Source organism: Antrostomus carolinensis, unplaced genomic scaffold, assembly GCF_000700745.2.
Source record: "Antrostomus carolinensis isolate BGI_N321 unplaced genomic scaffold, ASM70074v2 scaffold20131, whole genome shotgun sequence".
Lineage (NCBI taxonomy): Eukaryota > Metazoa > Chordata > Aves > Caprimulgiformes > Caprimulgidae > Antrostomus > Antrostomus carolinensis.
Window position 1 is genome coordinate 161,670 of NW_010292833.1, and position 16,261 is coordinate 177,930.

At 41.2% G+C, this 16,261-nt stretch overlaps 1 protein-coding gene across 1 annotated transcript in view; it reads right to left on the reverse strand.

The window, feature by feature from the left end:
- ADAMTS17 (ADAM metallopeptidase with thrombospondin type 1 motif 17) overlaps positions 1-16,261 on the reverse strand; it is a gene marked incomplete at its 5' end in the record, with an annotated part of 183,263 nt that overhangs the window by 139,647 nt on the left and 27,355 nt on the right. Inside the window, 3 exons of the mRNA XM_010177095.2 lie at positions 6,076-6,119; positions 13,010-13,167; positions 13,767-13,850. Coding sequence (XP_010175397.2) covers positions 6,076-6,119; positions 13,010-13,167; positions 13,767-13,850 — 286 coding nt within the window. The remainder of the gene's footprint in view (positions 1-6,075; positions 6,120-13,009; positions 13,168-13,766; positions 13,851-16,261) is intronic.

Genomic DNA, 16,261 nt, shown 5'->3' on the forward strand with positions numbered 1-16,261 from the left:
TATCCCAGTGCTTCTATTAAAATTTATGCAATCTTATATTACACTCACTTGGCACACAGATTTTTAGTGGGAATTTGGAAGAGGAGAGATTGCTAGCTGGTGAAAAGAAACTGGAAGGTCGTTGTGGCTTGGGTGGGGCCTGAGAGATGGTAGTGATGAATATGCCCAATAGCACAGTTCTGCACTGGCTGGGTTGTGCAGTTGAGCATTTATTCCCTAGCAACCAAAAGGCAAGGGGAAAAAGTCTGCCACTGCACAGTGCCGTGGCTCCCTTTGCTTTCATAAAGCCAGCAGCCTGATTCTCCATTGCCCTACAAAGCCACAAGTGACAGGAAAATTTGTAGCATTGCAAGGTCCCTTCCTTTCACAAACAACTTGACAGTGTTTCTTTAAGGGACATTTTAACCTACAGTATGTTCATTTTAATGCATTAAAGCGTGTTTGATTTTGGTCTGAAGGACAGACCCAGCAAGACTTTTGCTAAAGCCAGGCACTGCTTCTCTAATGAATTGTTTTAAGCAGCAGGTATTTCTATTTATTCTGGCATCAAATAAAAACCCGCCCTGGAATATACAGAAACATTCAACACGAACCACTGTGGAAAATGTTTTTAATGTGAGAATTCCTTTTCTTTTCCACTCACAGCAAACCAGCTAGTCTTTTCCCTTTCCTTGGGGATTAATTCTCTGTTGTGACACTGTTAGGGGACTGGAATCAGTATTACCTAGGGAAGAAGATTTAAATGAACAGTACACAGCACAGGTAGGACCGACCAGAACTGTTCCTTGATGTGGACAGGAGAACATCCAACTGCACAAGCAAACAGCTAAGGAAAAGGTAAAAATAAGCAGTCCTTTATTCAGGTGTTTTACATGGAATAAAAAAAGGATGAAAACTACTTGGAGACACAGACCAAACATCTTGTTTGCAAAACCTGGGCATATTTTGAACTACTTTACTATGATAAATACTTAAGAAGCAAGCAAGGTCCAGCTACAAAGGGAGGGAAATTGGCTAATAGCACCATAATATGCAGCTCTCCATGACAGCACTTTTCACCCATAATATGACAGCACCACCCTCTCTACACACTTGTCAAAGAAGGAAAGGACTAAGATCTGAACACACAGGTACAGCAGAAGGATGTCATCTGTGAGTCACCCACCAGCACAGTGGCAAACCCCAAACCCGATTTCCCCATTGACATATCAGTGTTTGGAAGACTCAAGAAAAAGGACACAAATTATAGCAGGATTTATAATCTTCAGGATTCTCACTAAGTTATCTTTGAGCTCTTTAATTAAAGCCAGCCAGGAGATGGGAATGTTTTTCACAAAACATTGATTCACTTGTGGAAACAGTCTGGAAAACGATGTTTCTCAATCACCTCTGCTCTGATGCTCAGTTTTCTCCAGGCAGCTATTCCTTCAACTAAACCTGCCCATCTGCAGTACATACACTGTACTCTGCTTTCTCTTCCCCGACATCAAGCCACAGAAAAGCACATGTGACTGCAGCAGAGGTAAAGACATTTTTAACCAGGGCAATTTAAGGATATTTAAGACACATTCTCATTTTCCATTTCCCAATTCCACACTGCCCCCACTTTTATTATTAGCTGAATACAGGGAAGCTTCAGCTTGGATCTGGGGTAACATGTACACTGAGGAATCGAGGCCAGGCTTTGCCTTGAAATATGCAGGATCATTCCTAACTAACCGTAAAGCTGCTTATTTGGCACTAACAGTGGAAATATTGAACGAAAGGGGCATTCTCAATCTGCTTATGTCACAGAAAGGTTGGATTCTGACAACGTGCAAGGCTCCAAGCTGCAGCCTGATATTAATAGCTAGACATTAAACTCTCAATTTGGCTGGCTTAGAGGCAGCTCAATTGGAACAAAGATTTTTCTGCAGGAAACGGCAGATCTGGTCAGAGTCACATCACGAGAGATGAGGCTGAAGCAGCAGCAGCAGCAGACTGTAAACTTTTTGATTGGTGTGTGACAAGGCTGTGTCTCACAAACCCAACCTTCCCTGCTCAAATTGCAGAGCGTATCAGAGGTCCCACAACTGAGGCTGCTGAAACACAAGTGTTGCAAATGTATTGCACACAGGCAGATTGTTTTTCTTCTGTCCACCTCCTTTCAAATTCTTTTTGTTCTTAGGGCTAAATTACACAACCAAGCCGAGCAATGAGCATTAACAAACTATTTCTTAAAGAAATGTGGTTCTGTTTCTTGTTGCAGCCAGTGGGGTATCACCCCACAAAGACATACCTACATATTTTCACCATTTTTGAGCTTGTTTCAGCTATTATGTAACCTTCCACACTACCTTGGCAGCTGGGCCAAGAAAATTTGAACAAAGTCCCCAGAGCAACTGGTTTCAGTGAGGGGCCCCTGCCAGAATACAAATACAAACCTCCTGCTGCTGTTTTCTCTCTGTGTCTGCATGGCAGGCAAAGATTCCAGACAGGTTTTTCAATATGGATCTTTTTTGAGCACAAATGAACACCCCTTATAAGACATTTAAACTTCACAATCCCACTTCCGAACAGCAATTGGGCCTCAATACTTCCACCAGGGAAAGTTGTGCTTCCATATTTCTCACAGTGTAAAGAAAATCAAAGCACTGTCACTAAAAAAAAACATTACCTACAGCACTCTGAGTCCTCTTATTTCAGTACACATAATCTAACAGATTCTTTATAGTCTCTGAAACATGACTAAGCAACATTACATTATGGACTTGTATTGCATCATACACTCAAGGACACCACACTGCTTTGTATGAGACCTTCTTATGCCATGCAATCTCCTGTAGCTTTGCACTTAAAATCCTCATTTCATAGAGGTAGACAGAAGCATTCTGAATGTAATTGCCTTGCCAAATGTCACACAATGAGTCAATGCCAGAGCTGGGAATAGAAATCAGGAGTCTAGAGTCCAGATTCTCTGCCTTATATAGCACAGTAGCCTCAGTCTCCTAGTTTAGGTGAGTGCCTGCTCACCAGAAAGATGTTTCTTCCTTTACAGGATGGCAGTGTCCCACATTGCAATGGACAACTTCCTCCATAAGCAGGTATAAAAACACATATGCAGCTGCTGAGACCATGTTCTTCATATATAAAAGCAAAGTATAAGGCAAGAAATAAAAGTAAGTTGCTGTTAGAGAGAACTCTGATAACCTCAGCATCACCATCAAGACCAAATGTGATGTCACTCTTTGAACTAGCTTCTTGCTTTTTTGCAGGAAGTCTTGATGATTTGGGGGGGACTATCTGGGAGCTGGAATGAGGAATAGGAATCTGGCAACAATAGATACAGCTGAAACATCAACATAATTCTTTAGAAACCAGTATGGTATATCAAGGGGCATTAGCCTACTTCGATTGTTGCACTCATATTAAGCCCAAGTAAGTGCCATGCAATGTTGCTATGTATATAACCCATATATATATACACACACACACACACACATATATCCAGGGCACAGAATGGTGGCTATTAAAACCTGTTTCTCTATGACTGACCTATTTTTCCCTATTCTGACAAAAGAGGAAAACTGGAGAATCTTTCACACAGTTAAAATTTAGTAGCACTAACACTAATCACTTTTTCAAACCAGTGGCATCCCACAGAAGTACATTCCTTAATTTAATTTTCCCCTGCTGCAACACATATGCAAATGACACAACAAGGCCAAATGCCCTTCTGGTCTAATGTGTAATATGAATGGATTATATATGGGCTAACTTTCACCAGTAAAGAAAAATCACTTAGTTATATCAGCAACACAATGCCTTTGTCAGAGAAAGGGGAATACAGTGCTCTATCCATGCACGGAAGGCAGAGACAATGATCTCTGTAAATCACAAATATTTTATATATTCAGGGCATCAGACACAGCGATCATAATTATCAGATACTGTCCTATGGGTTTAGGACATGCATAAGGACTCAGAAACATTAAATATCTGTTTTATGGATAGCAATCCATCAAAATCCAGCATTCTCCAACTTCATATTGCACCATTGCAACCTGATGACCAGAGGAATTGGTTCTTCTTCAGGGTCTACCTTCAGCCACTAAGCATAAGAAGTATTTCTCAAGGCAGGGACAGATGAGATATCAGTGTGGTGTAGTTTAGGTGGACTTCATTCAGATTGCAGCCCTATCAGAATAGTTCCTTGTTTTACGGTTTTGAAGAAAACATTCAAAATATGCTGCCAGGACACACAACACAGATAAAGGCCTAAATTTGTAATGATCTGAGACAACTACAGTAACTCACCAATTTGAGTACAGGCAATAATGCTTGAAAAACTGTTGTTATCAAAATATTTACTTATTTCAACAGTATTTAAGAAAAGACTGTATCATATGATGGAGGATTTCAGAGATAAACTGCCTCTGGGTTCAGACAACAGAAACAGTGGGGCATAGAAAATGCATAAACGAAGATGCTAGTGCTTTGCTGCCACTGGAACTGACATAATGGAACTGTCAGGGGAGAATGAAGGAAAAGTAGGATTGAAGAATGAAAGAGGTCACACTGGTTTTGTCCCAGGAACATTCAACTTCTAAATATCTTGGAAAAACTATGCTGGAAAGAGTAACAGATGAGTTTAATCTTTATTCCTCTGATCTTCCACCTTCTCCACTGGAGCCACAGCCTGCAGCAAGCTGCAGCACAAGAGAGCACTTGGGTATTGTAAGAACAGAAAAGAAGTCATAAAAGTATTTCCTTAGTCATGCTGTCTATGGCAATATCATTCCCTGAATAGAGATCTTCAACAATCCTGTCTTTAAAAATGGAGAGAGCTGGGACCTTAGTCACTATGTGTCACTACACAGAGCCTTCCTCGGTGGAAGCATGTTTCCATCAGACACAGAATAAACACATTGTGAGGATTCCCACTGGAAAGAAAACTTGGATGTAGAAACTAGTCCTTGCTCTTGTTTGAAAATAAAATATATGTATTTTCAGCTATTTCCTCCTTTCATCTGATCAGTCTCCACAAGACAGAGAGGGAAAGACCTGCATTCTGAGATGAGACTTCTGTGGGTAGTCTCAGAGCTCATGCTGAAGGCACCAAGTTAAATCTTCTTTTCTGCCTCTTACTCCTCCTATTTCCTAACTGCCTTTAATCTTATCCAAACCCTGGATACACAGGATCCTTACATTCTCCACGTTAAATACTGATTTATTTATTTAACTTGGGTAGCAGTAGCCTTCAAGTAGAAGGCACCTTTGCTCTTCATCACCCACTACTGTCAGCATAGCAACCCCCACTCTGCGAGCATCTCTCTGAACACTGGAGTGTAAGATCTGCTGAAAAACAGGATGCATGTCAAGTTTACAAAAAATGTAGGATAAGGGGTCGCTTGATTTCGAGGGAGGTCTAAAAAAATTCATGCAGTCATCACAGAGAGCATGTTGAGCTATGCCTCCAAACACTGCTGCTAGTGTGGTGATACAGATACAGTGAAGGCTACTGCTACCCAAGTTAAATAAATAAATCAGTATTTAACATGGAGAATGTAAGGATCCTGTGTATCCAGGGTTTGGATAAGATTAAAGGCAGTTAGGAAATAGGAGGAGTAAGAGGCAGAAAAGAAGATTTAACTTGGCTTTCCTACAATGAGGTATTCTTCTCCGGTGTCTGAGTGCCAGTTTGATCTGGGAGTGTTACACAAGTTCTTACAATGCAAAATACATTCATTAGTTAGCAAATTCTTGGTTTCAGTGAGAGAGCACTGAAAGGAGCGTGATACAGACATACCAAAAGACAGTTTCCTCATCTCCCATTATCTAATTCTACATCCACTCCAAAGAAATAGAAATACTTCAGATTACTTACTCAGAGATCTCCAGTGCTTAGAAGGGGTTAATATTTAATGGCTTATTTATAGTTCATACCCTGCTTAACTAATCCATATTTGCATCACAGAGGTATACAGAATAGCAAAAGCAACACTACAGTAAACCAAAGAATGAAAAATTGCCCAGAAAGCACCTCTTAGCATAGAGTTGGCTATCAAAACACTCTCCCCTGTTTCTTTGACTTACCCACAGTGTCACAAGGCTCGTCTTTGTGTACGCAGAAATCTGTCCTAGAAAGAAAAACAGAAGAGAAGTGAAATGTATCCTGTGCCTCCAGACTTCAGGCTAGGAAAAAGCACTGATGCATGACTCACATATTATGGGTGTTGAGGTTTGGGTTGTGGTTTTTTTGGGGTTTTTTTTTTTCAAACTGCTGTGCTGTCTGCACGATGACAACACTGATAGCAGCATTGATTGCTCCTGCAAGATTACAAGCAATTATGTGAATCGGCTCCATATCCTACAGTCCAATTTAATAGACTTAAAATTTAGAATGTAAGAGCACTGCCTCACTCTGTGATGTCAGACTCTTTCAGCAAGTGGTTTAAAACAGAACCTCTTATTTTCACAAGAGAACTGTAACAAAAAGGAGCAGACACCCTGTGATGCAACAGTAGCATCAAAAGTGGGAGAAGGAGATATGTGGGGATGCTGCCTGGGGACACAGAACTCATCATGCATACTCAGAAATTCTCAGGTCCTCGGTTTTTTTCTTCTTCACTGGAATAAAAAAGACAAGAAAGAAGCAGGACTAAATAGAGAATGACAGATTTGATAAGGAAGAAGAAACAAAATGTGAGGATTTGCCAGGTAACAGGTAGGTGAATTGGCTTCAGCTAAACGTTATTACAGTCAGGTTTGCTATTTTATGATTTGAATCCACCACAGAGAGGTTCAAGAGACTTAATTTGGTCTCCGTTACTCCCTCACGTCTCATCCAGTCTCCCCAGATCTCACATAGAATCATAGAATCACAGACTGGTTTGGATTGGAAGGGACCTTAAAGATCATCTAGTTCCAACCCCCCTGCCATCAGCAGGGACACCTTCCACTAGACCAGGTTGCTCAAAGCCTCATCCAACCTGGCCTTCAACACTTCCAGGGAGGGGGCATCTACAACTTCCTTGGGCAACCTGTTCCAGTGTCTGACCACCCTCACAGTGAAGAACTTGTCCTAATATCTAATCTAAACCTCCCCTCTTTCAGCTTAAACCCATTTCCCCTTGTTCTGTCATTAAGTGCCCTTATGAAAAGTCCTTCCCCAGCTTTCCTGTAGGCCCCCTTCAGACATGACATCACATATGTCACTGGCATGCACAAATCAGCCAGGGATCCACGGGGCTGCATTAAACAGAACACAAACCCTTGAAGCTCACCATCTTCGTGATGACACTTTGTGTCAGAAGATTTTGTAAATGAGATTCCTCATGACAGAAAAACAAGTCTGGGAGGAAAAGTATTTTATAACTAAATTAATGGTTTGAATCCATTTCAATAAGCACTGAGACCTAAACTTTAGGAGCTATCTTCACCAGACCTGCTTTGCAGTGCTCTCCGCTATGAAGTGGAGCTGGAGAAAAGCATCACATGTGCTAAACCATTTCAAAAGTTCCTTAAGGGAAGCTGAGGAACCATAATCTCTATCATTATGGCTTTCCTCACCCTGTGGGGAGGCCAGTGAGAGAATCATATTAGTACATTTGGAGTGTGTCACTTAAAATGCCTGAGCTCCCTGTGGGATTTTGAGTTGAAAAGTTTGGCAGGGGGAAGACTAAAAATACTTAGAGAAAGATAATACTTAGAGAATACTGAGGGAAAGATAAACACTTAGAAAAAGAAAATACTTAGAGAAAGATGAAAAATACTTTTTTCTTGAAGAAAAATATGAAATCAGGGTTTATAGGAAAAGGGATTTAAGGCCCAGGACTGTGGCTGATGAACCCAAACCCTTCACACCAAACTACTTTGAAAGTCAGAAATCAAATTGTCAAGAGCTTGGAAGCAGAGAAACAACAGCTATTACCAGCTCTTGTTAAGCAGACATTGAAAACTCACCACGCTTCAATGCAGAAAAACCATAACAACCATCAAAACATTAAAAAATCAGACAGGAACAAAACAAAATCGGAAGCTACGACCACACACCAGCCCCAGCTTTCATTTTTCAGCGCAGCCTTACTGTGTCTCGACACCTTGGCATTCCAGCCTTTCCAAAGAAGACTAATGACAGTCTCCTGACGGAGCTGGCACACACACGCCTGCTTCAGTTCCCAGAGCCAACTTGACGGAGGTTTATTTAAGGTCTTATTATGTTACATAAACTGGTAAATCAAACAGATGCTTTTCTTGTGACAACAGATAGCTAAACTATTAGTAGATGGCAGGAGGCCATTGCTAGAAAAGCATCTCTCTTCAGGGCCTGGCCAGCTCTGCACATAAAGCACAGCAATTTTGCTCCTTGCCCTCTGTTCTACACTGAAAGGTGTCTGGCACTTTCATGCAGCTCCCTGGAGAAATTACCACCATGCCATAAAATGAGGGGTCTCATAAATGATCCAGCACAACTTGCAGACTCTCCTACAGAGGTAGAACAATCCTTGTCTGTAAAAAGAGTGCTGTGAGGCTGTCTGGTCAGGGAAGGACTTGAAACAGGTCAGCAAGAACTGAACATAGCTGCCCAATTCACTTCATGCAGGTCTGAAAGTATGAAACCTCCTCAGCCCATCCTTTAAACTGCCATAAACACAAGTCCAAGATACATCATCCTTCTATTTGAAGATCTTGTACCCACATGCTAGGCTTTAAATCATCCAGACCTATTGCAAATGTTTTACCCCCAAACTCTGTGGCCAAACTGAAAAGCACAGCCAAATCTTTAGTCACAAATGAGCTTGGTGAGTCTCAGTCTTCTTCCACCCCATCACAAAACCTACATACTGAAACTCCTACAGTCCTTTCCTGGCAATCAGAGGGTAGACAAAGACTGAAAAGCCATTAGGAAAGATCTGTCTCACTTGTGGATCAGTCACACCAGTGAGGAAAGATGGCACCATCATGGCACTGACACTGATCTGCTTTTAAAGAGGTTTCAATCACAGGTCTCTCTCTGGAGCATTTTTGAGCTTGACTGCATCTATATTTTCGAAGTGAGAGCTTGACATGAATAATACTCCAAGGATATAAAAAAGATATCTCAATATTCATTGCATGTGTGGAGGTCTCTTATCACAGAGACATAGTTTTGTTAGCAGAATCTTTTAGAGAGCTATGTTGGAATAAAACTCTTACTCCAGGAGCTGCAGTTCAAATCCAAGATCTGACCTTATCACACTAAGCTTTGAATAATATATTGAAATCACACGTTGTAGCTGTGAAGCAATTTACTCTTCACTTCTAGCCACTGACTGAATCAAGCAGAATGTGTGTTCTTATCTTCTAGGGACCTGTGAAATTCTCAGTCATTATCACTTGGGGTACTGTGCAGAGCAGTTCCATTAGCAGACTTAAACAATTCTAAAAAAATATGACAACAAGTCAGTTGTTTTGTTCAATAAAAATAGCCAGAAAAGAAGAGCTCAGAACTCCTCCTACAGCCACTCTTCCATCTGGCTCACACAAACTGGAAAAAAATACCTAACTGTGCTAAGCTAAATTCTGCAATTCAAGTCCTTCCTGTAAGAAAGAAGGACAATAGTTGAACTGTGCAACATGAATAAGAAATATTCTGTTTAATGGCCACTTCCCAGCATCCTTCAGATGACATCTTTTGACCAGTTTAACCCTGCAGGGTCATAAAGCTAAAGGACAGAGGAAACTGGTGCAGTCAAAAACCTGCCAAAAACAACTTTCCACATATATATGTACATTTAGTAGCACTATGCACCCAGTTTTCTCGATGCACATTGAATTGCTTCATTGGCACATTTAATGGGAAGGCAAAGGGCTGGAGAAATGTGGAAGGGAGGAGCAGGCTGTAAATGGAATAACTACACCAGTATGTCAGGAAATAAACAAGTCTTTGCTTAACAACAGCTCTGAATTCTGTTCCTATCAGTGCTGGGTTACCCTTCGCTCTGCTACCACATCATCTATAGTCTAATAAGTGAACAGGCAGGAGGTGGGAAGAACATCAGTATGTCTGAAGATTTCCTAGGGAATGCAAAAAACAGAAGATCAAGAAGAGTGTGTTTCAAATGAGACATGCTCCTAAGGTCATTAAGACAGATTCTGCAGACAGAAGTTATTCTGGCCAGTTGTCCATTGAAGTATAAAGTCCTTAAAACAAGAAATTCTCAGAGATGAGAATTTCTGCAAGTTCAGAAACAGAATTTGAACAAGAAAAATCTGATGATTATAGAGACCAGAACACTACACTCAGACCTTCAGGGCTATAAAAGATTATTCCCACTGTCTCATTTTTTACTGAACTGGACAACTGTACAACTTATTTCACAGACATAATTATGCCTCTCACCTGAAACTCAATCAGGTGGATAGTATTAAAATCCCACAAGAGGGATATTTGCCTCCTAGGTAATCTACTTTTGCATACAAATGAATATATGGGGAACATCAGTTAGAGGTGAAGTTTCAAAAGGCCTTGGTATTTCAAATGAATGCAGCCAGATTGAAACCAGAGGGATTTCTTCAGAGGTTGACCCCAAAGAATCTGTTTCTAGTCCTAAAGCAGCTGCAGCTGCTGAAAATTCAGCTTCTGCTTTTTCTGGCACAATTGCTTGTGCTGGACATGCTGTCGCTCCCATATCCTCTACCACTGGTCCATCTGTACAGTCTGGGGAGGGTCCAGGGACACACACACACATACACACACACTTACAAAGCCAAGAGCAGAAAACCTCATTTCCCTGACACAGGAATAGGGCTGCTGGGCCAGAACTCTTCCAAGCAATGTGGTGTCCTCTATGCAGCAGAAGCAGGATGGGAGGAGGATGACAAGACACAGCAAGAAGGAAGGAAAAAGACTACAAGTGTGCACTGCTGGCCTATCAGACAGAAAAAATGCTGCTCTTATGCACAGAAACGTGCTCCCTGGCCTCAACTTTCACATAAAATCTGAATCTAGCTTCTAACCCAACCAAACCTATTCTTCTCCAGCTATTCTGACTGCAAAACCCTGCAAATCTATGGAACAATTCTTCCTACAAATTCTTTCTACAATTCTTCCTCAGATACCTGAGTCCAACTCATTTAGCCTGATATTATGCATTCAATTTTATAAGCTGCAGAGAGACTGCACAGATGAAATGCTCTGCTCGTTCCCTCTACCCCACGCTTAGAAGACATCAGAAGAGATTCTGTATGCCTCACTTGTCATGCAGGACAACTGGATGCCCAGATGAGTTTAACAAAAATGTTAGTTATTTATTTAGGCCCTGATCCAATGAAGCACATGCTTAACTATAATCAGGATGTGCAGCCCATTGACTTCAAAGGAACTATTCACCCTGTCTAAAATGTTAAGTATCTGCCTAAGTGCTTGGTTGGACTACGCTGAATACAGAGGAGAGAGAAGGATTTAGGGGAACTGCACACATGTCTGTGAAGGTGCATTCTTAGGAACTTTGCTGGCCCCATGCCCTGCTCACCAGCTGTTTTACTGAACACTCACCAAAATCCCATGGATAGTCTGCAATGTGACTACGAACACAATAGATTATTAACAATCAGAATGGCAGTTTATGCAAAAACATGTATTTCTACTTATATTGTTGGCAGAGAAAAAAAGGTGAAAGAGGTGAGTAATATGGAACTGCAATACAGACATTTCCTGTCTCACAATGGGAGAAGGGGGTAGGAAATAAGTGTTTTCCTAGCACATACAGCATCCATCTTAGACTATATTTTAGTGCCCACTTTAATTAACAATTCATTCTTCATTTACATGTTAAAGTATGCCATCAACTTAAAAGGCTGGCAACTCAAAGTTTATGGTAACTATGAGGAACATGGGACTTGCATTGTATTGTGAGTTTGAGCTCAGGTAGTGAAGTTGAAGGAAAAAAGATGACAGGTTATTAGGGACACGACCCTTTTTGCTTACTTTATCTGGGCCATACCCTGATGTGTTCGATACATCAATAGGCACAGAGCTGTGAGCTGCAAGGAATTTTGCTCAAGTGTTCATACACAGATGATTTCACGCCTGAAATAAATGCAGCAGTTTTCAAACGTACAAACAAATTAAGAATGACACCCTTCCTCTGTCTCAGTTGTGATAGAGGAGAGGTGTTAAAGTGGTTATTTCCTAGGGCAAAGAGAGAGAAAATTAATTTAGTTTACGGTATTCATCTCTGACTTTTTTTAGGTGATAACTTCCTCACCACCTCCCCATTACTGACACACTGTCTGTTCCTCTCAGACTGTTCAGTTGCTTCATACCTAATTACACACACAGCACTTGTTCTCAGCTGCAGTCTCAATTCTATAGCTTCTTTCTTCTAGGAAGAAGGGCATATGCTCCAAAACCTCACCTATTTTATTTTTTTTTTTTACACTTAACCAGCTGGTGTGAGAAAAAAGTATCAGCTGGGCTACAGCCATGCCTTACCTGTTTCCTGATTACAACATGCTATAGTGACCATGACTATGAGAGCGCTCTGGTTCAAGAGGAGAGATGTTTTTGCATGACCTTGTTAAGTATACACAGAAAGAATCATAGAATCATAGAATGGTTTGGATTGGAAGGGACCTTAAAGATCATCCAATTCCAACCCCCCTGCCATCAGCAGGGACACCTTCCACTAGACCAGGTTGCTCAAAGCCTCATCCAGCCTGGCCTTGAACACTTCCAGGGAGGGGGCATCTACAACTTCTTAGGCAACCTGTTCCAGTGTCTGACCACCCTCACAGTGAAGAACTTCTTCCTAATATCTAATCTAAACCTCCCCTCTTTCAGTTTAAACCCATTTCCCCTTGTTTTGTCATTAACTGCCCTTAGAAGACAAATCACTTTCATAAGAGGCATGTGAGCAGCATGTAGGTAGCAAATGTATCATCAGCAGAGATCTTTTTCTTAGATTACTGCTAGACAGGATAACCCCATCGTTGACTGTGGGCCATTATTGGTTGAAGTGAACTGATAAACCAGACCTTACTATACCTGGTTACAAAAACAGCAGCATCCACAGGAGGGGTGTCATCCCTCGCACCAGGAACCTGGTTGTTACCAAGGTATTTTGCCCCACCATATTCTTCATTTTGCCACTGACAAAAGCTCTCCAGAGACCTCTCTCCATGATGTCCAATAGACAACTTTGCCTTTTTGGGGAAAAGAAAAAAAAAAGAGAGATACAGAAAATAAAAATATCAGTCACAGTCTTTGCATAAAGCAAAAAAAATGCTGAAAAGTCAGAGGCTCAAAGATATAAACGTGATAGAAAGAAAAGTGCAAAACCAGCTTCATCTGAGCAGGTGAACTAGAGACTTTGGAATCCACACTGACTTCTCTTTTGATTTACAGAACAAACTCCATCAGCTGGCAGCAGTCATAAGCTTCTAATATAGCACTACACTGAAAAGTCTCATAAGTCTGGAAGTTATATATTTGATACCAGAGCCATATAATTTTCAAGCTTTTTAACAGTTAACTCCTGAGACTGGTTTGCAACTATAAGCAGGCAAAGATTTAGCAGGAAGGATAAATAAAAGGACTGTAGCTCCTTTCACTCCCACAGCCCCCTGTTCTTCCCACCTTTAATAGTGCCTGCTGAAGTGTGACATGACTTACAATTTGTCACCATGTGGCCAGACATGCCCCGCTTCTCCCCCCCTCCAACCCCAGCACAGGGATCCTGCTCTGCCTGTGAGACTCCCACAGCACAATTGGAGCAGCAGGGTAAAAATGTGTTAGAACTCACAGGCCGGTTTCGAAGCAGGACTAGTTTGGTCACTCGAATGCTGACTTTAATGCCAAGGCTTTGATGTTGAAACATGTTGTACACCTGTCAAAATACACAGAAAACATCCACAGTTTATCAGAAACCACACAAGAGCTAGTAATAGTTGAAGGAACTAATTGTGACTGAAGTTAGACATCTATCCTTCAAAAAAATTGACCCAAAACAAACCCAAAGGGGTTGTGCTATTACACTCAATAAAATAAAGACTTTTTAAGAGTTACTGTGTTACCACTCTAACAGTCACACATACTACACCGTAGCTAAAATGCTTGCAAAACCAGAGTAGGTTTGCTCCAGCCATACCCCATTGGGCTTCAACACCTGACCAATCTGTCACAGACTAATCTGAGCAAGATGTAGCACTCAGGGACAAAAAACACTGAAAAAAACCGAACCAAAACCAAAAAATATATAAGCTTGTTGCAGAGAGAAAAATACTTTTAAATGGAATAAACAAGAGAAACAACAAAAGAGCAACAAAGGAAAGAAATATTCCAAAGGAATTCTACAAACATAAACTGAAGTCTCAGGAACATGGATTTACGTTATGAAGCATCCAACTAATATGGATCTTCAGCATTTAAATATCAGAGATAACTGAATGCAAAATAAAATAATGGTGTGTTTTAGACTTCAGGAAATAGAATGGAAAAGCAATTTCCCTCTGTTATTTTCATATCTTATATAAGAGAATAGTAATAAGGCAGCACATAATGACACAAGCCTCAGGAAATACAAAAATAGCACCGGAAACTACCTTACTACTTTCTCCAGATTTTGCATTCCAGCTCAGATACTTCACCTCATTTTTACAGGTTAGAACATAAGATCTTAATTGATGCCAGGATTTTATTCCACTCATTCCTCTGGGTGCAAATGCTTTAACTAGACTATAACAAAAAAGGTGAGGGAGGAGTTTATTTTAAAAAGGTGTAAAATACTGCATAATAACCTTTGGATGAATATTGTATTCCCTTCTCAAAATCAAGACCACTGAAGAAAGACTCGACTAATAGTAGGCAGGATTTGGCCCCAGGTAAGCTGTATTCCTTACATCTCATTTGGCTAGACATATGCCACAGGCTCAGCTAACTTCCTACAACAAACCCAAGACATGAACACATTTTGGATATGAAGTTTTTCAACACTTGGTATTTTTCCTATTTGTGCAAATACTCAGGAATGTGCCCAGTGTAAGAGTGTTCTTAAGCTCTTTAGTGTCTGGGGTTGGATTTAAGCACACACCTAACTGTTTCCTATAATTTAGGCACAGATTGTAAGACAGACTCTACTCAGTATTTGACCCACTGACCTTCAGTATGAGCACAATAAGCCATTTATCTTCCCTGCGGCTGGAACACAAAGGCACACAAGTGCTGGTACTATTTGCTTTGCTCCGTGGTATGTTGGGAGAGTAGCAAAGGCCTTTCACTACAGACCTGGAGGGATAAACTTGACACTTGCAGGGAAGGGCTCTGAAAGTTGACCTATGTGTAAATGAAAACCTGGACATTCAGCTGAGAGGGTTGATGGGGCATCATGCTCATCAAGTCATAGAATCATAGAATGGTTTGGGTTGGAAGGGACCTTAAAGCTCATCCAGTTCCAACCCCCCTTCCAGCAGCAGGGACACCTTCCACTAGACCAGGTTGCTCAAAGCCTCATCCAGCCTGGCCTTCAACACTTCCAGGGAGGAGCATCCACAACTTCCTTGGGCAACCTGTTCCAGTGTCTGACCACCCTCACAGTGAAGAAAGTCAGTCTCTCCTTTACTGCTACAGAGGCTAACAAACATTTGCCTCTGATGGATGCCTCTGATTTGCCTAGCTCCCTGCTAGCTCTGACCATCCCATAAACTTTCTACTCATAAAACGAGCAAACAGGTTCTTATCATTAAGCTTACTAGATGCTGGTGCCTGCCTTTCCCTCAGAGCAGACAAGCTGCCTGTCTCCAGACCCAGCGCAGAGATCCAAACACCTCTGACTTCAAAAGGTTTTCACTGGCAAAACTTACATAGCAGGAACCAGCTGCTGGGGAGTTTAATGTGTCATTTTGAAGGCTATCAGCCCTTCTTCCTTTTCTCTTGTGCTCTGTCCTAAGGATAATGTTACTGCATCTGTATTTGCATCCATCCACTGATGTGATCTCAGAAGAGCTCAACCTACCTAGCAGCAGCAACAACTGGATCCTAAGCCAAAAAGACACTAGGCATACAAAAGAAGCTTTACTTTGCTTGTTTATTCAAGCTTTGTTTCTTAAATGGAGCCCAAAGAAGCCCCAGGTTGATGGCAGTTTGTGTTGCCTAGTAGGATAACTTCCTATATAAAACAATAACCTTTCCCTCTCCTAAATAAGCCTGACTGGTACAAGTGGCTGTTCTACTTCAGCACAACTAAAGCATTCAAACACAATCCACCTAGAGAAGAGACAGACCCTTTCTCACCAGAGATCT